General features: G+C 41.5%; 1 protein-coding gene across 3 annotated transcripts in view; it reads right to left on the bottom strand.

Moving 5' to 3' along the window:
* The window catches only part of Prkd3 (protein kinase D3), a 69,589-nt gene that overhangs the window by 35,478 nt on the left and 7,017 nt on the right, over positions 1-27,094 (bottom strand). For all 3 annotated transcript variants that reach the window (XM_036170448.1, XM_036170450.1, XM_036170449.1), the window contains exons 2-3: positions 25,294-26,195; positions 1,536-1,674 (exon numbers count right to left, since the gene is read on the bottom strand). In XM_036170448.1, the coding sequence (XP_036026341.1) occupies positions 1,536-1,674; positions 25,294-25,581 (427 nt within the window). In that variant the 5' untranslated portion in view covers positions 25,582-26,195. The remainder of the gene's footprint in view (positions 1-1,535; positions 1,675-25,293; positions 26,196-27,094) is intronic.

The following is a 27,094-nucleotide window of genomic DNA, read 5'->3' as shown; positions in this document are numbered from 1 at the left end:
TGTGCCATGGCACATGTGGGGGTCGGAGGACAACTTGTAGGTATGAGTTCTCTCCACCTACCATGTGTGTCCCGGGGGTCAAAGTCAGACTGTAAGACTTGGTGGCAGAGGCCTTTATCTGCTGAGCCATCCTTCTGGCCCAAGACTGTGCGTTTTAAGCAGTGCTTTAAGAAACCAACAGCTTTAACGAGTTAAACTCCAAATAAGCCAAGCTGGAGGTCTGCGGGGTAGGTGTTAACAAAAGCATTGCCTCATAATGACAAGATGGCAAACAGCTATTACATCTTCTCTAGCCCATTAAAAACGGTGTAGCTTAGGATATACCGAAAACACTGGAGTAGAAGGTAAAAATCAAAGTACTGTGGAAGGTAACCTCATTGACAAAATGTCTCTGTGAGAATAGACACCGAGTTCAAACAGATTGCCAGGACTCCTTTCTCCTCCATGAGCAATGGAGCAGTAGACACAAACACATTTCTTTGACTTCCACCTGGAAGTCACTAGTGATGTCCCTGGCTGGGGTTTGACGAAAGGTCCAGAGCCAAGAGGGAAGGAACGTGATCACAACCTTAAAGGAGACCAACACCTTTAATACCAGCACTCGGGAGGCAGAGACAGGCGGTTCTCTGTGAGTTCGAGGCCAGCCTGGTCTGCAGCGAGAGAGATCCAGGACAGGCACCAAAACTACATAGAGAAACCCTGTCTTGAAAAACCAAAAAAAAAAAAAAAAAAAAAAAAGGAGAGAGAGAAGCACACACAGTCCCTTGTGAGTGAGGAGGCAGACCGGAGGGGCTGGGGTGTGAGGTCAGTGCCGGGGGACTAGGTAGAAGGGAGAGTCAGGGTGCAGATGAGAAGTGTCAGGACCAAGAAGGAAAGGCAAAGGTCAGAGATCTCGGGAGCAGGCTGAAGGGCGAGCGAATGAGGGTGGCTGGCCGCTCGCTGCCTTCCTCCCTCTGGTTGGTGCTCTTCCCCCCTCCCACTGTTCGCTGGCCATCCTGTCCACGTGCTGCTGGGTGAGATTGGAAAGGGTGGGAGTGAGGGAAGAGGGATGTCGAGAAGGGGCAGGGCAGGCAGAGAAGTGGAAACGTGCACTGGGAACGGGAGGGAAGAGACATTTGCAGCCACACAGTAACCAGCGTGGTCGCTCTCTCTTCCAGGTCTTTACGATTTCTCCTTTATCCACATTCTCTTTTTGGACCCCCGGGTCTCTTCCTCTATGCTTTTTAACAGAAATGGAAAAAGGAGACAACTCGAATCTAGTTTTATTTTTTTCCGACCCACAGAAAGAGAATTTCTTTTCAGTTGAACTGGTAATTCCCTTAGCTTCAAAACGCTTCGGTAATTGAGTTTGTTCTCCTAATTTCTCATAGGGATAGAACCTTCCTGAAAGTGAAAGGCACGCAGAAACCATTACCACACATTAAAGAAGCAAGCAATCACACACGACCAGAGCCAAGGGCGGCAGAACAGAGAACCGGCATAGTAACACTTCTTATGGGAGAAAAGAAAAAGGGGGAAAGAAACCACCTGCTTACCAGACAGGACAACTTCTACAAGATCTCCTTCGTGGATTTCATCTGCTGAGGAAATCAGCTGCAAAATGTTTTCCGAGTTCATGTCGTGGCGAAAGAGAAGAATTTTATCATACATGCCAAAGAATCCACACTCTGGAAACTGTAGGAAAACAGCCCTGGATCAACATCCCATAGCTTTCCACAGTTGTAAGCATGCTATAAAAAATTTTTAACGTGTTCTAGCTTAATGTTGTTATTAACGACTCTTTTAATATCTAAAAGGTGAACCTTGTACTCAAATATCCTAGTTAATTTTAAAGCTCAAAACCAGAAAAGTAAATTTGCAAATAAATAATCATTACCTAAAAACACAGGTCTCTTACAAAATTCAGACTTCTAAAGTCCTATAAGAGAACATGATCTTCCACTCACTATCCTTAGCCGGCAAGTAGTTGTTCCCACTTATTAAAGCAGGACTGTTTAACACATGATCAGCTATTTGCTAGTCTTTGGATGTGACATGTAAAATGTCCATGTGGTAAAGACTTGTTCCTTGTCTTTATTGGTAGTAACTGAAAAACTTAAAACCCCAAAAACACCAGTTAAAGAAGGAAAGCAACATTCAAATTAATTTACAGTCTAGGGAAGATACAAAACAATACTGCACCAGACATGTGACCTAATGGATACTAGGAGCACGAACTGGGGATAGGAGTGGTCCAGTGTTTATCTAGCATGTGCACTGCCCAGACCAAGCCTCAGCGCCACACAGATAAATGAATACACAAATACCAAGCCCAGGTAAAAGAAAATACTACAAATAATTGTTTAAAATACACTTTTGTAGCTTGAGAGCCTGAAGTATGTTGGGGTTGACAATAAAAGTCATTTTCTAGATAAGCAAGTATTTCCACAAAATATTCACCTATAAATAAGACAACTTACTGAGTACAGTAAAGGCTTGTGAAAACCCTGCTGTTTATTGTAATAGTTTATAAGTGTGTTTCTTAAGATGGGAGTTATCTGAAAGCAGATGTCAGAACCAAAACAACAGAAAACAGACTGAAAAAAAAAAATCGAGTGAAGATCAAATATTGTCACTGAAATCCAGGGAATCACCGTGGCCAATCTTAAAAACATCCGAGCTTTAGAGGCATGGCTATATTAAAGATAAACAGCTACAGAGAAACAGGAAATAAACTACAAACACACATAGTTTTAAAATGTCCAAACAACATACAAAATAAACAGAAACAACCTGCTAAGGAAAGGAATATTACAGATATTTGCTATTCGTGAGTTTTAAAAATTCAGAAATCAGATTTTCACAGATGAGAATGTGTGACTCAACTCTGCTCACACTTGAAAATCATGTTAGATTTTTAAAGAAATTCACTTCCCCTTGATACCCGCAAGGCTCAGGAAACGTCACAGAGGAGGGGCCTGATGGATTGCAAGAGCTAGAGGCTGGGGTAGACGGGACACGACAGACCTCTGTATCCGTGAACCCTCCGCAGCAGCTATGGGTTCCTGGACAAGGCCAGCACAAGAGCAAGCCAATCGACATTCCAGCACGCAGTGGGAAGGATGGAGGCGGCGACCCTAACTGAGCCGCTGCGCACAGGTGATGGAGAGTTCGTCTTGGAGGGTGTGGCTCCTAGAAGGCTGCATGCTCCAGGGGCTGCCCCCACATCCAGGAGGGTATGTATGAGCAACACAAATGGACTCAAGAGATTGAAAGAAAAACTGGACACAGAGCTGGGGGTGGGTCTGAAAGGAGTTAGGGGGAGGAATGGAGGGGAGTACGATCCAAACAAAATGCACGGACTTCTCAAACAATTAATAAAGCATACTTAAAATATTATAAACAATTATGTTCAGGCTTTCCTCTCAAATGGATACCTAAATTTTAAATTTACTTTTAAAATATTACTCATTATATTTACTAGTCTTTTTTAAAAAAGTTTTAGATGTACAGAAAAATTCATATAAAAATCAGACAACATTCCCATTTACCCAGTTTCCCCATTATTAACACTTTATAGTTAATATGATACATTTTGCAGTCTCTGGAGACTCTGACTATGCTGTTTACTGGTCCTGTGTTTTACAGTATGCCTCACGAGGGGAACTGTCTGATGTTGATCCCATCATTAGACTGAGGTTTGGGTTCCGAGGAGGCAGACCACACAGGTAAAGTGCCATCCTCACTACACTCTCTCAGTCCCGACCGCGCCCAGCTTTTTATGTTCTGGGGGTCAAACGGAGGTTCACAAAGCAAGCACTTTACTAACCTATCATGCTAGGCTCTGATTTTAAATCTTATTAATTATATACTATTAATGATAGTTTCTGTCTGTAAAATGGAGCACAGTTGGCAGTCACCATGAAAACTAAATACTGTTAACGTAACATACAAAAAGAACTTGAATTCCTGATGAGCTGGATGTGCTTTGAACACTAGCCACTACTATTACCAATATTTTGTTATTATAAACAATAGCCAGTGAGTAGGCAGGTATTCCTACCTTTACCACTTCTGGAGTACATGTAAACAAAGAATGTCCCAGAGTATTTCCTGGGTCAAAGCATACATACATATGAAACTTTCAGATGCTGCCTAATTGGTCTTCATGAAGGCTATACCAACTTATATGTCTACAGGGGAAATATTAAGAGTTTGTGGGGCAGGGGAAATGACTCAGTGCTTGCCCCACAAGCAAGTGCGAGCACTGGCGTTCAGATCCCAGAACCCATGTAAATGTGGGGTAGGTATGGTGGCCCTCCTGCTCCAGCCTTGGAAGGTGAGAGAGACGTGAAGCCCCCAGAGCAAGTCGGCTCGCAAGACTCCTCACTCACATCAGTGAGCTCCGGGTGTGACTGAGAGACCCTGCCTCCATGAATCAAAGTGGGAGATCGACAGGGATGACTCCTGACGTCAATCCAGGCCTTTACACGCATGTGTACACATGTGCACCACATCGGCACACACACGGGCCCAGACGTGCAGAAGGCATGCAAATACACTCCTATGAACATGACACACTTGAGAATGGAGTAAGAAAAAAGGGTCTGTTTTTGTCATGAGCTATTTTGTAAGTGCACTATCGAATTTGCTGCTCTTACATGAGAAGTGGTACTTAGTTTTGTGTAGGTTGAACTTGTACTCCCCGACCCTTTTCCTCTTACAAGTGTGTGTGTGTATAGTGAGCATTAGCATTCCTGTTATGTGCGCATGTGCATTCTTCACTTTATTTAAGGGGCTAGGTCTTTCCCTGCATCCAGAAGTCGAGCTGGTTTGCTCCAGGATTCCCCAACTCTGTCTCTCCAGGTAGCCAACACATCCTGCTTTTGTGTGGCTTCTGGGGATCTGAACTCTGGTCCTCATGCTTAAAGGGAGAGAACTTTATCCACGGAGCCACCTCCCTTGCCTTGATTTGTATTTGTCCATTATACAAGGCTGTTTTTCCTATGTTTAAGATATATTATAAAAATTTGTTATTTACATTTTTTGCCTATTTTTAATATTTCAATGATCTTCAAAACTTCACACTCAACTATTCCTCAGAATGATTTTTTTTCCTTCCATGATTCTTGGTACATAGGGCTATGTGAAAAGTCATGAACAAGCCAAGCATTGAGGTACACACATGTAATCCCAGCTCTCTAGAGATGGATGCAAAGGATCTGAAGTTCAAAGCCACCCTTGGATAAACAGAGATTTGGAGGCTGGCCTGGACTACACGAGAAAAAAAAAAGGCATGAACAAAATATTAAAAGACATAAACAAAAGCACTTTCTATTTCGAAATCTATCAAAATAACCTGTCAGTGACATGCACAGAAAGCTGAAGCTTTTCAAAGACAATGGTCTATTTTTTTCTAAGCTTCCTTCAATAAAATAAGGAATAAAGGAAAAGGTCACTTTTGTACCCAGTTTTATAATTTTGACAGGAAAAAATACTCTGGCAAAATAATGTAAATATATATATATATATCCTTTTGAGGAGAGGGAGGGCTGCTGTACCCGTGTATTTGTTTACTGTTAAAACATAAGACACACGCAATGAAGTGGTGTATATGCCCTCTAAACAGTCCATTCTCGTGGAGAACAAGGACACTGGGACAAGGAACAAGACAACTAGGGCAGCACAGCTAGGAACAGGTCAGCTCTCAGGGGCGAGCACTAGCTACAAGTGTATTCCTTCCTCTAGGGCTTTCAACTGAGGCTCATTTGCCCAGAAGGCACATGGTGGTGTCTTTATATATTTCTAGTTTTCAGAACTTGGGTCTGTGCACATTTACCAGGTTAAGGCACTGCAGAATTCATAGGATGTCCATCACAGAACCATCTGGTAAGGAAGGCACTGTAGAATCCACAGGACGGCCTCCATCACAGAACCATCTGGTAAGGAAGACACTGCAGAATCCACAGGACGGCCCCCATCACAGAACCATCTGGCCCCAACTGCTGGTTAAAGTCGGGGTGAGAAGCCCCTGAAAGGAGTCCAAGTTCTAGAGCCTGGGAGCGTGGAAGGGCATGAGCACCCTTCTGAAAACAGACAAGCCCATGGTTCTTTCCTTCTTCCTCAGCCCTGATTAGAGGAGGAAATGAACAGCTGAAGAACTAGGAGCCTAAAAGCAAAAAAAGCTTTTAATTTGGCCTGTTCCCAACAGCACCCTCACCTTAATTTCTCGATTTACTTTCTACATTTGGGTCAGTGACTCCTCTGGATTGTGCAAAACAGTCTTCCCCCAGTTCTAGAGCAACCGTGGCAAACAGCAACCGTGGCAAACACTGCAGCCCCGTCTCCTGAAAGTCTCAGGTCACTAAACATCTGTTAGTAAAGCGTCAGGCAAAGTGGGAAGCTTGCAAAACTTGTATTTTACTTGGCCAAACAACACCTTTGCATGTTAACAAACAACTTCAGAATTCAATATTATCTGAGTGAATTATTTACCTACCACTAGGCTTTTTTTGTTTTTCTAAGGTAGTATGGGTTCTACTATTCTAAAAAAGGAGAATGCTTGGAGCTTTAACACGCACACATTTTTGTTTACATTTCAGTTAGAGGCTTGATAACTTTATACACACGTATATATGGAATATCAAGTTGATTTTTAAACTCGACGCCAGGTACACCTTCACAGTAAACCTTCAGAACCAACACTAAATAAATAGTAAATTCATGCTATGGGTGTTTCTTTTCAGGTTTCCCCCAGATTCCCCAAGAACCCAGAAGTTCTGGCATTAAAAATTCTGTGGGGTTGGGGATTTAGCTCAGTGGTAGAGTGCTTGCCTAGCAAGCGCAAGGCCCTGGATTCGATCCCCAGCTCAAAAAAAAAAAATTCTGTTGACTATTAGCAGTAATAAACACTGCAGAAACAAGACTAATATTAATTTAGCATCAATCTCTGGAAAGTGTTGAACTAAAGGGAAGAATCTTGATGACAATTTCCATATAAAGCCAAATTCACTAGTTTAGACAAGTCAATGAGAAAGTGACTCACCAGGAACCTGGATTCATTCTCACCTTTCACTCTGATTTCCAATTCAGAATTCTCTGGACATCACATGCCAGAAGAGTTGCTCAGTTTAACACCTGCGCTTCCGACATAAACCAGAGAAATCTTTTCTTTCCTTCTGTTTAAATTCATGACCCCCTCCCCGGTTTTATGATTAGTTCTGAATTGTGCTTAAACTTCTGAGGCCTTCTTCTCTCTTTTAGCTATGATTGTAATCTGAATGTCCAGCAAGTTAAAAAAAATTTTTTTCCCCTTCAGTTTGAGCTTAAGTACTTAGCAATGGCTGCCTGACACTGTTTAGCCTAGATAAAAATGTAGGGGAAGGATGAGGATGTCACCTAGCTGCTGTAACACAGCTGTGGCAGAGAGAATGAGGAGAGAGAACAACGCTCAGTGACAACTCGTTCTGGAAAACAAAAGCTTCAGCTGGCGTTTTCATCTACTACGGCAGAACCTGAAAATTACACTCAGTTCATGTCTACAGAGACAAGGGGTCCATTCATTCAAACAGACCAAATCACTCCTTAAAGACACTGATATTCGGTCTTTAGATCTGGTATTCAAATGGTCAAAGCTAAAGCAAAGTGTTTTAAATCAGCTAAAAGCAGACAGTACTTCAATTTTACTAAACACCATTATAACTCAAAATGAATTGCTTTCTGCCAACTTCCTTTCTCATTCCAATGACGTCTAGGTTTTTCATTCAACAAATTAACAGAAACAATAGCTTTAGAGGGTATCTGTTAAGCCTCTTATCAATATGAAAGCAGGAAAACAGGGGAGCTAGCGTTCACTGGGCAGTCATTACACACCAGACGCTGTGCACATAATCTCCCATTTTAAATAAACACTTGATTTAATTTTTCTATAGATGGTCATGTGTCAAAACTAAAATAAAACTGTTTTATTTATATGCTGCTATGCATACTTTGATATTCACTACAGTTTTAAGACATTCACAGAACCAAGGATCTTTCTGAAGTTAGAGGTTTTTAAGCCACTGGTACGAGTATTTTCTGAGCACTCATGTCCCAGGACTGCACTAAAAGCTTTACATTTATTTAATCACCATAACTCTTTATGAAGTAAATATTCTAACCCTAGGCTCTCAGGAGAGAAAACAGGATTATAAATTAAGTGACTTGAAAACAATCTATTAATACAAAACAAAGTGATAAAATGAAAACCTACATTTCCGGTTCATCTCTTGGGTTCCAAAGTTCCGAGATAATAGACTTCCCTATCATAAAAAGAAAAAACCTTGCACTAATAACACTGACAATGTAATTTCAGTGTCTGGGATCCATGCGCGAACAATTGCTGTACCGTGAGCCAGGCTGTTCGTCAGTACTGACTTCCCCGTAATCCGACACTCTCATAAATGGCTTCCCTCCCAGCTGTGATCTGAAGGCACATTTCACCTGGCTCAACCTCAGTTCTCCCTGGTGCTAAATCGCTTTCTGAGGTCTGACTGGCGGTCCACTACTTCCCTGTGGCTTCCTGGCCACACCACCATTCATTCCTTCCATTTATACAATTCTAGAAGATAGAAACTGTATTTGTGTTCATTTGGTTTATAAACTATAACTAAATAAGGATCCAGGAGGAAGGGGGCAATTCAGTGGTAGTGAACGTGCTTAGCATGCAAAAGGTTCTGGGTTCAATTCCTAGCACCCCACATGTAAGTTAAAAACTTACATTCATTCTTTAATTACATACTCCAAAAACTGTATTATTTTTGAAACAAAGACACTTAAACCTAACAGAAAATCTTATTTGAAAGACCTCAAACTACAACTCCATCTATAAAATTTGAATCAAGAAGATACTCATATTCTTTGATTTATTAAGATCCCAGAATAGCATTACCAGAAGGTTCGGGTTTTCCCAAACACAAAAGTTCTATTTCTCTATCAGTTTAACCTGGGGATTTTTAATCTCAGTATTATTAATACTTTGGGTCAGAAGATTGCTGTGGGTCTCTCTTGGGTATTGTAGTAGCATCCCTGCTTTGACAGGCAAGGACATTTCCAGACATTACAATGTCCACTGAGGCCCAGAGCTCCCTGGAGGTAAGAACACAAGCTGACCTTGACCTTACACATTAGACATTAAGGTGACGAGGCTGTGTGTGTCCCCAAAGAGCACAAGAGCCTAACTGAGTGGAATAAAACACACGATCATTACCTTGTTTTTAGTATAAAAGCAAGGAAAATGTGTCCTTCACTAAATGCTCACTGAGAGTAAGGCATTTTTAAGGAAAGAAATGAAGAAGCTATCACTGACCTCAATGTACTATGTTGGAAGACTTTCAAAGCTTTTTTTCTTCCTTAAAAAAAAAAGGAAGCTAAGTTTTGGCTTCTGCGAATAACAACAACAACAAAAGAAAACTCCACCTCACTCCACCCTCAGGATGAGTCACGAAATTGGATGAAATTCAAAGAGTGACCACTTTTGGTCATATCTAAGTTTTAAACAAAGCTCAACTAGAAATGATCTATTAGTGAAGGAGATATTTTCTTGGGGGAAAACCCTCACTGTTTACGCTGATGTCGGCTTTGTCAGTGTTTAACCAGGTCTAGACCTACTTCAAGCCTTGAATCACTGGTGCTCCTATGAGATTTGACCAGATTCTTCAGTATACACGATACCGATTCTGTCTTTACTCTGGTTGAACACAAGGTATCTAGTCTGTGTTCATTTAAAAACTATTTTAAACATTGCTTACCAACTTACTGAACATCGTGTGAACTGTATTTTGTATCATCTGACCCAATGTCTACTAAGGTTGGTGTGTTTCTTACCAATGTGTGAGCACTTTATAGGGGGCGGGGGCACACTGATCTTATCATGCTTGCGGTGGTTTTTCCACCCTCATTTTTCTCTTATTATTTTTAGAGCTGACAGTATGGTGTGTTGACCTAAAAGTGAGTTACCCTACTGCTGAGAAGTCACTCAGTTCCACTTTACACTGATTTGCTTTCTCCTTTAGCATATACCTAAAATAAATTACAGGCTCTTCTATTCTTGGTTAAGTAGTACTTAGTTCCAAGCACTACAGCTTGCTTTGTAGGTTTCAGATTTTTTTTGGGGGGGGGGTGATGTTTTGAGATACGGTTTCTCTGTGTAGCCCTGGCTGTCCTGGAACTCACTCTGTAGACCAGGCTAGCCTCCAACTCAGAGCTCTTCCTTTCTCTGCCTCCTGAGTGCTGGGATTAAAGTTATGTGCCACCACTGCTCAGCTATTTTTTTTTTCAAATTTTTAAAATTAATGCTCTTGACAACTTTAGAATAACATCAGATAAATTTTTGACTAACACTGTCAGAACAACAACAACAACAAAATCACTCTTTTTGTCTATTTTTTTTAGATTCCTTATTTGTGTGTGTCTATGCATATGGGTGTGCACATGTGTGTGCATGCATGCCTGTGTGTGTGTGAGTGCATGTGTGTGTGTGTGTGCCATGTGAGTGCTGGTGCCTGCAGAGACCAGAAGAGGGTGTCAGACTTTCAGAACTGGAGGTACAAACTCTGGGAGAGCAGCAAGCACTCCTAACTGATGTGCCATTTCTCGACTCCCTGTCTTAATTACTTTTAAAAAAATTATTAGTTTGGGGCTGGAGAGATGGCTCAGAGGTTAAGAGCACTGGCTGCTCTTCCAGAGGTCCTGAGTTCAATTTCCAGCAACCACATGGTGGCTCACAACCACCTGTAATGAGATCTGGTGCCCTCTTCTGGCCTGCAGGGATGTGTGCAGGCAGAGCACTGTATACATAATAAATAAATAAATCTTAAAAAAATTATTAGTTTATCTAATATTGATGGTTTGCCAGATGCATAGCTGGTGTCCTTAGAGATCAGAAGAGGGTACTGGATCCCCTGGAACTGGAGTTAGAGACAGTTGTGAGCTTCCATGTGGGTGCTGGGAATCAAACCTGGATCCTCTGGAAGAGCAACCAGTGCTCTTTATAGTGAGGCCATTTCTCCAGCCTTATCCGAACCCTTCTTCCTTAATGCAATCATTTATGTACTTTCTGATAGTTTTCTTGTCCCTTTTCTGATAGCAGATGGCCTTATATACCTCACAGAATGTTCCTACCCATTTGGTACTACAGGCTCTTTCTGGTGGTTTAGTAACTGGAAATGTAAATTGAATGCTGGAGTATCTCGATTTCATTCAGTCCTAAGTTTAGAGATATTTTTTTTAAAAAAGCATTTACTCAGCTATTGCTCAGCCATAGTAATTAACTGATCAGTTAATTCAGTTGAACTCAATAATTATATGATTCTGAAGTCACATATAGTCATCATTAATCTAAAAAAAATACATTCTAAGGAATACACAGAAATATTTCTAATAAATCACAAGCTCACACATGTAGCTCAAGAAAAGCTCAAAAAAAAACACCAAAAACCCAAGTGTCACTAGTAAACTCTGTACTTTTCCACACCAGCCAAAGGAGTCACTAGGAGTGCTCGCAGAAAACTGAACAATGGACACACCGAGGGAGAACCAGTTGTCTGCCTCCTTTCCTTTTTCAGAGTGCCTCATGTATGCCCAGGCTAGCCGCAAATTCAAGATCCTCCCGCCTCAGCCTTCAGAGTACACAGACCATGGTTGATCATACTCAACTAGGACTAAAGGACCTTCTACATTATATAAGATTCTGACATGTGAATTAAACAAAATCAATGCGAGTCTAAGTAGTAGCAGTGTTTTAGCTATTTATAGATCACTATTGACCAGTTCTATATATTGAACAGAAAGGATCCCAAGGCACAGTAGTTCCAAGTTATTTTTGTTTTAGAGTTTGGAGACCAAGATCAAATTAATAAGTAATACTGATAAGCTAGCATTTACTGTGTAACTACTGTGTGATAAGTAAAGGCAATGAATTTTATAAACACATCTAAGATACATACGTATGTGTACACAATACAAAAACGTGTAGTATTTTAATTTCACTTTTCACATAAGAAAGCAAGGTCACACAACTCCTAAGTGGTAGAGACAAACCTCAATTTGACCCAAAACTTATGCTTTTAAGTAGCACAGCATGCTGTTTCTTAGGAGTTTCTTTCTTTATTCAACTAAGAAATATCTGAGTGTTTGTTTATTGTGGCTACATGATGTATGACCTCATGGAGCTTTAAGACTTACAGCACGTACATCCAAGATAAGGGCAATCACAAGGAGCACAATGAATATTAAAATACAGGTCGCCTAGCATGCCGATACTTCAAGAAGAAACACGGCAGGGGAAGGGTTCCCGAGGACGGGAACAATGATCATGAAATCCTAACTAACGGGCCACTAGGGTGTCTGAAGCTCAGGACAGGAATTGTGACCACAGACATGCCTTGGGAACCATCACCATAATGCCTTATAGAAGCAATCACATATTTCTGTCACTTGCTCATTGCTAGCAACTACAGATGTTTGTCTAGCTAATGGCTGGTGAGTAAGGGGTGGGAGGGGTGGGGGAGAGGTCACCGTGAACTTCTTGAGTAACTCAGTCTAGCTTACAGCAAATTTATAGCATGACTAGCAATCACAATCACAAAAATTTATTTATTTGACCATGAGAAAGAAAGAGGAGTTTGTACACGCATAAATGACTGGCTTCTGCTTTCTCACCAACTGCCCAAGATGTCAATGGTAATGGTATCTTGCTTTACCCATGCTACAAGCTACCAGGAAACAAGAGCAAGGGACTGGACCAGCATCTGACGTCTGTTTCTCCATGTAAAGTACTATAGTCAATGATAGCACAAGCAAAACAATCAAGTTTAAGACGGGCTTCCGTAAGTCTCCAATAAGAGAGCAGCGGTCCTTAGTCTCAGTCATCCTGCCATTCTGTACCTTCTTCCAGCTCTTGGCACGAGCCACCTTCTATTACACTGATCTGACACTCAACTTCCACATAATGCGCTGAGGAAGGGAGATAGCCTTTCGTTTTGGGAGTCTGCACAGGATCTGGAACTGTGACTGGACGAAGTGCACCACAAATAGTCATTCAGCCGAAGCAGCAGTGGCAGATAACGGACCTCCAGGCAAATGAACACAGTATCTATCCCTCTCTTTAGCTCTTTACAGACTGCCATAGAAAGCCGACACCAGCTTTCATGTTCTATCCAGAGTCAACTGTCTTGTTAACCTGTATTTTAGAAGGAGATGTTGTCCCTGAAGTTTTGAATTACAGTGTTATAAAAAGCATCTAACTGGGTGGTATTGGCAAACGCCTTTAATCCCAGCATTTGGGAGGCAGAGGCAGGCGGATCTCTGTGAGTTCGAGGCCAGCCTGGTCTACAGAGTGAGTTCCAGGACAGGCACCACAACTACACAAAGAAACCCTGTCTCGAAAAACCAAAAAAAGAAAAAGTATTCTGTTTTGGTGTATAGAAAATGAGATAGCAACCTCTTAAATATGTAATTTAACTATTTAAAGGCATCTTCCTATTACTGTTTACCTGTTTAAGTGTTCTGAACGGTGGCTGACTTGAACATGCATTGTTCAGACATGCATTCCAGAGCTACTGGCTGTGAGAAGAGGGCTGGGGAAACCAGCCATGCATGTGGAGTCAAGCAAGCTTAAGCAGAAACATACATAAAATCACGTATGTCTTGGCTGACGAAAGCACTGTGAAGAAAACCTTATGGACATCTACCCTGTATTCTAGCAGGCACACAGGTCCCCTCATGGGCTAATTCAGGCTCTGCAGTAGCTCTGTGCAGCATGACGACCATGAAGAAGGAGAACTGAAAGTATGCAGAGACAAAATATCCGACAATAATAGCACAGACGAGAAGAACAGACATACAGGGTTCTGAGGTACACACTGCGTTACACACAAGATATTCTGCACTAACTTAAAGGATGTCTATTGTCTATCAACTAGGATAAAAATTCTCAAACATCCATACAATGCCAGGTAGTACTTCAGGCCGAGAGGGCCATACGGTTATCTGTTGTACAGACTGTGTAAATGAATAATCACGCTGCGCTCCAACAGAATTGCACAAGCAGGTGGACCGCATGGGCCACTGTGAGGGTTAGTTTAACTGGCAACTTGATAAACTCTAGATTCACCTGGGAAAGGAGTCTCAATAAGGGACTGTCTAGATTAGGTGACCTAAGGGCTTGTCGGTGGGGGGTTATCTTGATTACATTAATTGAGGCAGGAAGCCCAGACCACAGTCTGTGGAACCATTCCCTGGATTGTGGAGGAGTGGAGGAAAGAGCTGGGCATGGCAGGCCGCATTAATTTACCGCTCTCTGCTCCTCGACTGGGGATGGATGGACCGGGACTGGCCGCTTCCAGTTCCTGCTGCCTGGCTCCTCACAATGATGGACTGTCACCTGGAATTGTGAGCCAATAAACCCTTCCTCCCCAAGTCAGGGTACTTTATCACAACAACAGGAAAGGAAACTAAGACAGCCAGGTTTGGTCAAAGGATGTAGATGGCTGACCCTTGCTTGCACCAGAGCAAGTGCTAAAAGGAACTTTGAGAGGAAAAAAGGCACAAATAAGCAAATGATAAAACAACCAAGGGAGGATCGAAAACAGAAACCTAGAAAATAATTAAAAGCCCCCCCCCAAGGCCCCAAGAACAACAACAACAACAACAACAACAACAAAAAACCCCAGCAAATTCTGTCATACCGATGCTTCCTGATTGACGGGTTATATCCTAGTAAACGTCTAACGGTCCGGGAATATTAAGTTGAGAATGCATTTAATTCACCTAGCCCTCCATAGTTTAGCCACTGAGGACACTTAGAGTTGTTTACGATCCTTCGGCTGACTAGTAGCTGCCGCCACCTAGCACTGTGAGAGTACTGTACCGTATCATTAACCAGGAAAAGCTCAAAGTTGAGAGTATAATTTCCACTGTATGTGTACTGCTTTGGTTTTAACAAAAGTTCCAAGTAAAACCTTTCTAAGTAGGGGAAAATTGTAAATTTAATGAATCTATATTGAAAGCTGTATTAAACATGAGTGGTGATTTTTTTTTTTTTACTCTATTTCTCTGTATAGCTGTGGCTGTCCTGGAACACATTCTATAGATGAGGCTGGCCTTGAACTCCCAGAGATCCGCCTGCCTCTGCTTCTCAAGTGCTGGGATTAAAGGCGTGCGCCACCATTACCTGAACATGACTGAGAAATATACAATCAACTATGAAGCCTACCCAAAAATTATTAATGAAGACCCAGAGGTATATATGTATGTATGTACATACAGATATACACATACATGACGTGAAAAGATATCCCAATGTAAACACTAATAAAGTTATATTACTACCCCAAATTCAAAAGAAGATATAATTATCATGAATAAAGAAAAATATCTTGAAAATTGGACAAATATACCAAAGGCTTAACAAATTTAAAATGTGGGTTAGATCTCGACTACCCATAACTCCAGCAAATCCACGGCCCTCTTCTGATCTCTGACAGTCCCTACACACTGTGGCACACACTCACATAGACACTCATACACTTAAATAAGGGTAAGCCTTAAAAAAATAAATAAAACTCAGAAGCGGATGTACAGATGTACTGAAGTCGTTTTTTATGAACTGTTTTCATACAATATAATTTGATCGTGTTTCCCTCCTTCCAGATGCCCCTCATCTCCCTACCCACCCAGAGGCTTGTATGTTTGCACACTGGGTGCCGGCTGGAACTACTGGGGAAGGACTTGGAAGCATGGCCTTGTTGGAAAAGGTGTGTCCCAGGAGTGAGCTCTGAGAGTTCAAAGCTTCCTGCCCTCCCCACTGCACTCCCTCCTCCTTCCTGTGGGTGGATCTGGATGTGAGTGCTGCTCAGGTGCATGCTCCGTGTCACGTGGTGACGGACTCCATTCCCTCTGGAACCGTAAGACCCAAAAAAACTTTTCCTCGTAGAAGTTACGGCGACTGTGGTGTTTCATCAGAAAAGTAACTAATATGGAATATTCACAGAGTAGCATATAGAGAATTATACATTATAAAACAGACATCCAGTTACACAAATAGAAATGATGCACTCTGTGTGTGTGTGTGTGTGTGTGTGTGTGTGTCTGCGTGTACGTGCTTGCCTGAGTGGATGTGTGCAGAGGTCAGAGGCTGATATCAAGACTTCTTCTTCAATCACTTCACCTTTTTTTTTGAGACACAGTCTTTTACATGAACATGGAACATGCCATTTCAGCTAGTTGACTGGTCAGTGAGTTCCTGGGATCTGTCTCCACCCATCCTGCACTGATGTTGCAGGTCACAATACAGAAAAATCAATTAAACAAAAGGCTAGTTCACTGAAAGCTAAGCTGGTATACTACTCGCCAAACAAATCAAGGGAAAATAAAAAAATAAGAGAGGAACCGGCGATGATCCAAACCAGGAATAAGTGGTCCACTAGAGATACTACAGACCTAAAGAGACGTGACCATGCTGGGCGGTGGTGGCGCACGCCTTTAATCCCAGCACTCGGGAGGCAGAGGCAGGTGGATCTCTGTGAGTTCGAGGCCAGCTTGGTCTCCAAAGCAAGTTCCAGGAAAGGCACAAAGCTACACAGAGAAACTCTTGTCTCGAAAAACCAAAAAAAAAAAAAAAAAAAAAAAAAAAGAGAGAGAGAGAGAGAGAGAGAGAGAGAGAGAGAGAGAGAGAGAGAGAGAGAGAGGTGACCATGATACAATGTGTAACTTCTTTTCCTATTCAAGTTACTAAGTGTATCAGTTGGTTTCTATGGCTGGGATAAACACCATGACGGAAAGCAACTAGGGGGAGACAGGGTTTATTTCACTTTAAAAATCAGTCAGTCCATCATGAAGGGAGGTCAAGGCAGGAACATGGAGGTAAGAGCTGAAGCTGAGGCCACAGAGGAGTGCTGCTTACTGGCTTGCTTCCTTATGGCTTGCTCAGTTTGTTTTCTTATAAAACCCAGGACCCTGCCCAGGGGTAGCACTGCCCAGAGTGGACGGTGCCCTCTCACATCAATCATTAGTTAAGAAAATGTCCCACAACGAACCTATGGGCAATCCGATGGGGGCATTCTCTCTACTGAGGTACCCTTTCCATGTAACGCTGGCTTGTGACAAGTTGACCAAAAAAAAAAAAAAAAAAAAAAAAAAACCTAACCAGGCCTCCAAACTTTACCAAAGAAATGAGTAATCTGAATAGTTCATGTCTACTTGATATAAAAACTGAGTTCAAAACAGTACAAAGAAAATCCTTGGCCTAGAATAGTTTCACTGGTCAAGTCTATTAACACAAATAGTATCAATTTTATTTAAATTTATTTAACAAATAGAAGAGGGAACATTTTTTAACTTGGGAAGCCAACTGAAGGATGGGACAGTACCTCAACAGTAAAACGTGTGTGTATTAGCATCCCCCAAACGGGAGAGATGGTTTAGCTGTTAATAGCACTGGCAACTCTTCCAGAGGTCCCAAGTTCAATTCCCAGAACCCACATGGTGGCTCACAACCATCTGTAATGAGATCTGATACCCTCTTCTGGCCTGCAGGCATTCATGCAGACAGAACACTGTATACATTAAATAAATCTGAGAGAGAGAGAGAGGAGGGGGGAGAAGAGGGAAGGAGAGAGGGAAGGAGGGAGGGAAGGGGGAGAAAGAGGGAGGGAAGCAAAGAAAAGAGAAAAGATGGGGCATCCAAAAATCCTGGTTCAAATCCCTAGTACCCCTTCTCAAAGCCACATTCTGCTGACAGCCAAATTAAAGATATGGAAAAAAGCAAAACTACAGGCCAGTATCTTTCACAAACAAAGGCAGAAAAAAGTTAAGCAAATATTAATAAATCAAATTAGACAAACTGAAAAAGGTAATACATGGTGACTAGGTGGGTCTGCTCTAAGAATGCAAGACTATTTAACATTCAAAGATTCTGTTAAGAAAATGTGCCACATTAAGAGAAAAACACATAGCTGTATGAAATGTAGCAAACACGTTCAGGAGAAAAAGTCTCCACCAACTGGAACAGATGGGGACTTCTTAACCCGATGGAGGGCATGTTTAAAACTGCATGCCATGCCGAATGAAGAGCTGAAATGTTTTCCTTTTACAACTAGAAACAGGATGCATGTGTATTTCTATTCAAAATTATGTTGGAATTCCTGGCACAAAGCAAAGAAATACAATAGCAGAAGAAAAATAAAAGAAATGAAGTATTTCGTGGAGAGCAAGATATAAAACTGGCTTTTATTCCCAAAAGACAAGATAATCTATACAGAAAATCATAAAGAATTTTCAAAACAAAGTTAATAGAATAAATGTTTTTAGCAAAATTCAGGACATACCATCAGTGCATGAAAGCTCATCTTCTATGTAACACATGAGAAACTGCAAATAAATACTAACAATAAAACATGAAACTCTTACAGCAAATATCACCTCCGAAATTGGTATAGAGACAAAGTATTCAGTGTTTATGACTGGCCAACATTTGTATAGTCAACTGGTTCACAACAAAAGGTACCAAGTAATTGCTTGTAGAGGACAGCATTTTCACAGTCCTAGAAAAACAATACCACACAACACATAGACCAAGGAGCTCTGACCCGAACCTCAATTCACATAAAAATTAACTTGACTGTTAGGTGCCAACTCCCCACGTTAGGATGCCCACCCCCAACAGCTATGAGTGAATGTCACCTCTGGAAATAGATCTTTGTAGATGACCGAGTTAGGATGAAGTCATTAGTGTGAGCTCTGATGCAGTGTGACTGTGCCCACAACATGGATGACTCTAGAGACATTTTACAGCAGGTGAAATAAGACAAACGCAGAGGCGAATCTGACATGTTCCTCTTGCTTACGTACAGAATCTAAACAGTGGACCTCAGAGCAGAGATGGACTACCAGGGAATAGGGGAGGAGACAAGAAAGAGGACAATCAGCGTGCACAAAAGGCTGCTGATATCAAGTGAGGGCAAGGACATGGGATTTGTAGGCAGGGAAAGTGTACAGCTACCTCTGAAAATCAGCCTGGTAAGATATCACGAGCACGGGCCTATTAAATTACCTGGCCATCATACTTCTAAGCACACACACAAAAGTCAACATACATTTACATGTCATAATTGAGACTAGATGGGAAGGCTGACCGCATCTTTATTCATAACCACCAAAATTGCAAACACCTCTATTGTACATTAGTAAACAAGGGAATTAAGACATAGCCAATCAAACAGACTAATTCAGCAATGTAAAGAACTATAGAAATACAATAAGATTTTCAAAACCACTTCTATGTGAGAGAAAACAAAACCAAAACATTACATAGGAAATGATCTCATTTATCTTTCTGAACACCCAGAAAAGTTAGGTTACAGTGAAAGAATGCAGAGTAGCTGGTTGCTTGGGGCCAGAAGTGGGGGAAGACACTGCAGAGGTGTAAGAAAACATCTAGGGTGACAAAAATGATTTATATCTCAAATGAGAGGAGTTATAACTGGATGCAACCATTGAAACTCATCAAACCGTGAACTTAAAAGTGAAGGAGTTGATGACAGGTTAGTGTACCTCAAATCTGTCTTTAAAAAAATTATCTTTAGGGAGCTAAGAAGATAGCTCTGTGGTTAAGAGCACTCGCTGCTCTTTCAAGAGAACCCAGGTTCAGTTCCTAACTTCAATAACAGGCAGCTCAAATCCACAGGCAATTCCAGTTCTAGGCTCTATGCCCTCTGCTGGCTTCCAACCACACTGCATGCACATGGTGCACACACATACACTCAAGCACACACATACACTATGCCCTCTGCTGGCTTCCAACCACACTGCATGCACATGGTGCGCACACATACACTCAAGCACACATATACATCCATAGAATAAACAAATTAACAACTCCTTATAAACAGCTATTTTGTGAAATAGCACGGGAGAAAAATATAACAGTATTCTGTGAAATAGCATGGGAGAAAGACAGAAATATATGTACTTCATCCCACATTTCTGCATAAAGGTACCAGAAAATAAGGCAATATCAAAATCATTGTCTTTTAAAAATACTCAATTGTCATTTACTGTGTAACACATGCATATATGCCTGCATGTACACACACATGACAGCAGTCTGCATTACTGCATGCTTACTACATTATCAATACAACTTCCCAACAAAGAAATTCTTTTCTTTTTTGATAGCTTTTGCACTTCATATAATATCAGATTTTGTCTTGTATCACTAAAGTGTAAAATCTTTCAAATTTACAAACCACATCTTTTATCTAAGATGAACTTTTAAACTTTTATTCTAAGGCTAATTATTTCTAGTGTATTGGTAACACTGGAAAGCAAAAACGTAGAACTGAGATGAGATCTATATTTTATGACTACTAATATATTAAATATATGTTTTCAAAATTTCAAATATGCCCAAAACGAAAAAAACAATTCGGGAAGTTCTTTCCTGATTTTTAAATAGGGTGGTGGCCTTGTGGGTTTATTTCACTGTTAGAGGTTTCTTCTCAGGTCCTCCAAACTAAGAGACCTTCTCATGTTTTATTAACAAGAGAACTAAGAGGTGTGAAGCTTTTCTGGAAGAAACAACTACACTCTACAGTTGGGCGGAGCACAAGAAGTATCAGCCTTCACTCTTGCTTATGTTAACTATCATTCTGCACTTTCCTTATGTTTAACAGGATGTCAAATTTCACTCAACGTGCTTTTCCGGTGATCCCCAACTTCGTCTCTAACTCATCTAACATCTTAAAAATGACTTTAAAGTTTTTATATTTACTTTATTTGTGCATGCGCATGTGTGTGTTTGCAAGTCAGGGGATAACTTCTGGGAGTCGATTTTCCTTCCACCATGTGGGTTCCTAGGAGGAAGAAACTCTGGTTATTGGCTCGGCAGCAAAAAACCTTTACCTGCTAAGCCATTTTACCAGTCCCTTTTAAGCTCTCCAAGACAGATGTGATCACCTCACTTTGCTACACAAACACCTCAGTGAAATCTCTACTCTTGGAAGGATCAAGTGTTTTCGTAGCCGAGGAAAGGCAGCAGGGTGCAGAGAGAAGCGTAGAAGGCTTGGAGTTAAGACAGACCTAAGTTCGATCTCTGACTTTCAGCAAATGATTCTCCTCTTCTGAAATTTCAGTTTCCTCCTTTAGCAAACGAAGATCACCCACATCCCCGTAACTCAGTACATCTATGGGTCTGTGGTGGCTTGCATGAGAATGGCTCACTCCCATAGACTCATGTTTGAACACTTGGTCCCACGTTGGTGGAACTGTTTGGGAAGGATTGGGAGGTCTGGCCTTGTTGAGGTTTCAAAAAACCACGCCATTCCCAACTGGTCCCATCTGCCTCCTGGTTGTGGATCCATATGTGAAACCACAGGTGGATGCCCCAGGGTGATGCCTGCTTGCCTGCCTGCTGCCATGGTCCTCATCATGACGGTCATAGAATCTGGAACTATGAGCCACAAATTAAATGCTTTATTTTATAAGTTATTTCGGTTCTGGTATCTTAGCACAGCAAGAGAAAAGTAAGAAAGACAGGGTCTACAATAAAGGGCCATCAACATCACCATAACAGAAATGCAAACCCACACAAACCTACTGAATCAAAATAACACTCCTTAGAATTCCCAGATAAATCTCATGGACATTAAAATTTCGGATGTACCACAGACTACTGTGTGGATTAAATGCATATAAATCTCCTGGCACCAAGCAGGCACTTACTAAATGTTATCACTCATATTTCTTTTCTTAAGATTTCTCTTATTCTTAATCAAGTGCCTGTGTGGTGTATGCCACATGTGGGTGCCCATGGAAGCCAGGGGCACCAGATTCCCAGAGCTGGAGTTACGGTGGTTGTGGTCCACCTGATGTGGGTGCTGGGAATCAAACTTGGGTCCTTTGGAAGAACAGTATACTCTCTTAACTGCTGAGGCATCTCTCTAGCCCCAACACGTACCAACTCCTTTCCCCTATCTTTGCTTATCCCATTCCTTCTGTCTGGTACCTTTCTCACCTTCTCCTCCTCTGTTACTTGATCTCCAAGTTTAATATATTTTCTGTATGGCTGCAGCCTTTTGCATTGTTCATTGGCCTACAAAGGACACTTTTTACTTCAATACCCCACACTACTTTCCATATGTGGCACTGATGAACATGTCTCCATCACTAGACTCCATGCTTTTAGTTAGGGGCAGGGACATGTCTGTCCATCCAACTCCTAAAATGTATCTAGTGGTCTATTTTTAGAAGGCTCTACATAAGTAAGTTTATCAAGAATAGAGACTAGAAGAAGGGCAAGTGTGCCCATGAGACCAAACCACCCAAATAGCTACAAGTGAAAACACCAAGTGGCAGCCGCCTTTTCAGAGTTGTAAATGTCAGCTGTTATGGAGAACAAAATGGACCATTCACTTCGGTTTGTTACACAGGCAGCGGTGCACTCAAGGGCAGTTAGCTTCAGGGGAACTGGAGTCTATGGTTACTGACTGTACAGTCTCTTTAACTGGAAGGCATTTCACAGTGAGCAATGATTGATGATGGGAAAACTCAAGCAGTTGTCCAGGGCACAACAGTTAAAAACACAGGCTCTGAACTCTTACTGTCACAGGCTTTGGAGAGTGACTTAAGTTTTCTGTGCGTCCATTTCCTTTTTCATAACTGTGGTGACCCTACACGGTGAAGCTGTGAAAAATCAATTAAGTATGAAGACGTGAGAACAGAATCTGACAGACCGACAAACGGCAGCTCTAACTTTATTAATGTAAGTGTCTTATTATTTAAAAAAAATCTAAAGCATTTATTTACAGAGGGATTATCACCTCTACTAACTCGAAAGATAATCTGGTACCCAAATTTGAGTAATAAATACCATCTTTCCTTTTTTCCTTTTAAACTTTCACTCTTCTCTCATTACATGCCAACTGTAGTTTCTCCTCCTACTCCTCACAGTTCCTTCTCCATCCCCCCCCTCATGTCACCCCCCCAAGCCCTCATATCACAGCTGGACACAGCAACCCTGTAGGAGGAAAAGGGTCCCAAGAGCAGGCAAGAGAGACAAAGACACCCCCTCCCACTTCCATTATTGGGAGCCCCACAAGACCAAGCTATAATACAGCCATAAGGAAATGTTATTTTTCTTTAGAGGTTCAAAATAGTGACGCAATATCACTCAACTAATTATTTCAGAACCTGAAACTGTACATACACAGTAAACTAGATGGATGGCTAGAGAGCAAGTTCTCTAAGACAAGACAGAGGGTAGGTAAGAAATTGAAGGAAATCCCAGCATTTAAGCTGGTGCCTTCAGATTTCTTATCTACCACTCAAGACTCTGTTCTCATGTCTCTGTCTCCTCCAGAGAAGACCCAAATCTCACAGCTGTAATTAGAGACTGGAAATTGCCCCAACTCAAGGATTTGACTGCTCGCGAAACTTATTCAAACAAGTAAAATCACTTGCCCAAAGTTGTCCTGTAGATAAATAATAGAGCTGATTCTACAACAATTCTATATAGAATCAGTATGTCTTGGTATAAACGTGAGGAATAAATGAGTTCATCCAAGTATGGAAGTGACCAGCTATAAATCAAGTTAACTAGCTCACTTAGTCATTATACAATGCATCCATATTTTAATATCATGTACATGGTAAAGATATATGCACACATTTTTTATTAACTAAAAAACAAAGTGAAAATTCTAAATGTTGAAAAAGGAGTAATAGATTTCACCAAAACATTGGTTATGAATTCTTACACTCTCAAAAGAAGTTATACTTAAGTTTAAACATTACCTTTAACTTTAAAAAGTTACAAAATAGCTGCAAAAGTATTTGTGAAAAAGTTACGTTGTATGACACAAAGGGAAATAAAATTAAAGATGCTGAAAAGTAGTTCTGGGCAAGGTGGTCTATGTCTGTAGTCCCAGCTAAGGAGGACTGAGGCAGGAGAACCCAAGAGTGCAAAGACCAGCCTGGGCAACTATAGCCCCAATACATCACAGTAAAAACCCAAGGAAACAAATCAACAACTCTGCAGGTCTCAAGTCACTCCTACTTTAGGCCTTATTTACACCAGTAAGTCACTGCTAAAACACAAGCCCATACATATAGGTCATTATCATTAACTTTAACATTTTTTGGACTGCTAATTACTTTTAAATTAGAAGCTAGTGACAAACCATGTAAACCCAGGAAGTAAAACGAAAGACAGAGAGCTGAAATTCAAATGAACAAACCCAGTGAGCAACTGCATGTCTGTGTGTGTACACACGTGTGTATGTGTATGCCTGTGTGCTTCTGCAGGCCAGGGGTGGCTTTGTGTGTCTTCCTCATCTGTTCTTCTCTGACTGTTTGAGACAGGGTCTCTCACTGAACCTGCAGCTCACTGATTTCACTATCATGGCTGGTCTGTCTCCACGTCCCTAGTGCTGGGGTTACAGGGGCACACTGCTGAGCCCAGCTTTCTAAGTGGGTGTGGGGATCCGAACTTGGGTCCTCATGCTTGTGAAGCAAGCATTTTATAAACGGTGTACTTTCACAGCCCCAAGAGAACATTTTTACACACAGAGACTCTATAATTTTGTTCGAAGCAAGTGGTTGTCCATTAAAAATAAAACAAAACCAACTATATAACTCATATAACTAATTCGTAAGTAGAAAACGTACTATCCACTGAGTTAAGATTCATTAAAAAACAGCACAGGATAGGGCAAGAGGTGCTTATATGATAAACGATCATCTTGCAAAATCTGTCATATATATTCGAAATTGATTTACCTGGTTAAGAGGAAGAGAGAGTGTGCTTTCCTGTATAAATGGTAGTCTAGGGAGTTTGAATTTCCTCTATGAGAAATTATCAGCACCCAAAGAGAAGGCAAGGGCATAAAAAAAGGCAAAACACAGGACACCTGGGAAGCGCAAGGTGCAGGCGGGCACTGGATTCAGCAGTTCTGGGTCCCACCTTCCTAGTAAGTACCTCAATGTCTTACATCCTCTACCTCCTGACCTTTTTCTCTGCAATCAAAGGAAATGTCATTGACTTGACTATTGGGGGCTAAGTGGTATTTTTAAATTGAGATACAGGTTCCCATTAACTGAAATTTCAGACTTTTTGGCTCAGTCTATTAGTGCATTGCCCAAAATGCTCATAACCAGGACGTAAATTACCGACGAGTCCAAATGCGTCATTTCATTGTTTCATGCATAAATTATAGAGATGTGTGAGAAACAGTATTAATTAGAAAAAAAAACTATTGATATAAAGAGCTTGCACAGTACCTTCTGATAAACAACGGAGCAGACGAGGTCTTTGACCGCGGACAGAGACAGTTCCTGGGCTTCGATGGTGACGCTCTCTCGTGTGAGGCCAATCTGAAGCAGAAAGGACACCGTGTGCACGGAGCCTCTAGAGTTTGTGAGTGACGGGGCACTGAAGCTGCCATTAGAGAACCGAGCTGAGAGCCCTGTCTTGGGACTTGAGCACGGAGAAGGAGTGGGAAGCGCAGCAGAAACGGGGGCAGGTAACACAGACTTCTGGGCGGATGGAGGGGAATTATTTGCAGACATCTGCCTTCCTTTAAGCTATAAAAATAGTTGTCAATGCCTTTTAAATGGTTCCGAAGACGTTTTCAAGGTAACAGTAGTGAAAAAATGACAGCGCTTCTGGATTTAGAGGCAAGCTGCTTGAGTTCCTCGGTGGGGCCGCTCATGCCGATGACAGACGCCGTCACTGCCAGCTGAATGCACCAAAGGTCCTCCTGTTCTCACCAGCCGTCCCATTCAGAAGTTTGCCTCTAGGGCCGCACCCAGATCTGTAACTCACTTCACATCACCATTATCAGCAGAAGACTAGAGCTGATCCCGATGATGTACGGAACATCTTCAGCTAGTTGTCTTTTCTTTTCGTGTCAGAAAATACGAGCTGAATATATGGTCGCTCTGGCCCAATGAAATCTTCCTGGTTTGAAGCCGTGTTGGTGAGGATCTACTCCTTCAGTGACTGATGGGTACCTCCAACGGTCACACCTTAAATCGCCCTCTCATATGTACTCATTTCCATCCTGGGGAGCGACCTGCCCTCCGGTAAAGTAAAACGCTTTTAAAAATAGTACAAGCATATTTCTCGTGATGAATGAATGGGCCCACAGAGAAAAGCTGGTGCCTTCTGAAATGCTGTCAACCTAGAACAAAATTTTAAAAGGGTTTTAATGCTTTGTATTCACCTGACATCCGTTTAAGATGTAAGAATCCTTGTATTTTTTTAGTGATGATCTCTGGTGGTAGTTTTACAATTCATAAATGCATCCTAATGGGTGGTCATTTTTACTTCAGTTACCAGTCATTGTTTTTTTAAACTACAGGTATAATTTCAGAGAAGGATTCACGCTTAAAATAATATTCCTGGGGCTGGAGAGATGGCTCAGAGGTTAAGAGCGCCAACTGCTCTTCCAGAGGTCCTGAGTTCAATTCCCAGCACCCACATGGTGGCTCACAACCATCTGTAATAAGATCTGGTGCCCTCTTCTGTATAATAATAAATAAATAAATCTTTAAAATATTAAAAAAAATTAATATTCCTGTCCCTCACCACTAACTCCTGAGCCCTGGGGGAGGAATGGGGACTATATACATTCATCTTCTTTTAGGGAGCGAGGATGTCACTCGCCACGTTGCCCTGACTAGTCTGAAACTCCTGAGCTCTAGCGCTCCTTCTGTGTCAGCTCCCTGAACAGTTGAGCCCAAGATCTACCCCCTGCACCCAGCTATAATTTACGATGATCGAACACTGTTATTCCACAATTCAATGACGATAAGAAACTGAGAAAACCAGAAGGGACAAACAGAAAAAGTAAAACAAACCTTAGCGACGTAAAATGCTCACGATCCCAGCCACATAAATGATACAAATTGATTTCCCAATACCGGAGAGCTGACGGATTCCCTGTGTTTTTATATATTAACAGTCTAGTGAGATTACAGTAATAGGTACAAGGCCCTAGATTCGATCCCCAGTACTCCCACCTCTCCAAAGAGTCAAATCCTGTCAAAATGTGACTACTGGCTGCTCTGTTGACAAATA

The sequence above is a fragment of the Onychomys torridus genome, chromosome 21 (genome assembly GCF_903995425.1).
Source record: "Onychomys torridus chromosome 21, mOncTor1.1, whole genome shotgun sequence".
In the NCBI taxonomy this organism is placed as follows: domain Eukaryota; kingdom Metazoa; phylum Chordata; class Mammalia; order Rodentia; family Cricetidae; genus Onychomys; species Onychomys torridus.
Note: the sequence above shows the minus strand (reverse complement) of the source record. Positions and strands in the feature narration are given on the sequence as shown.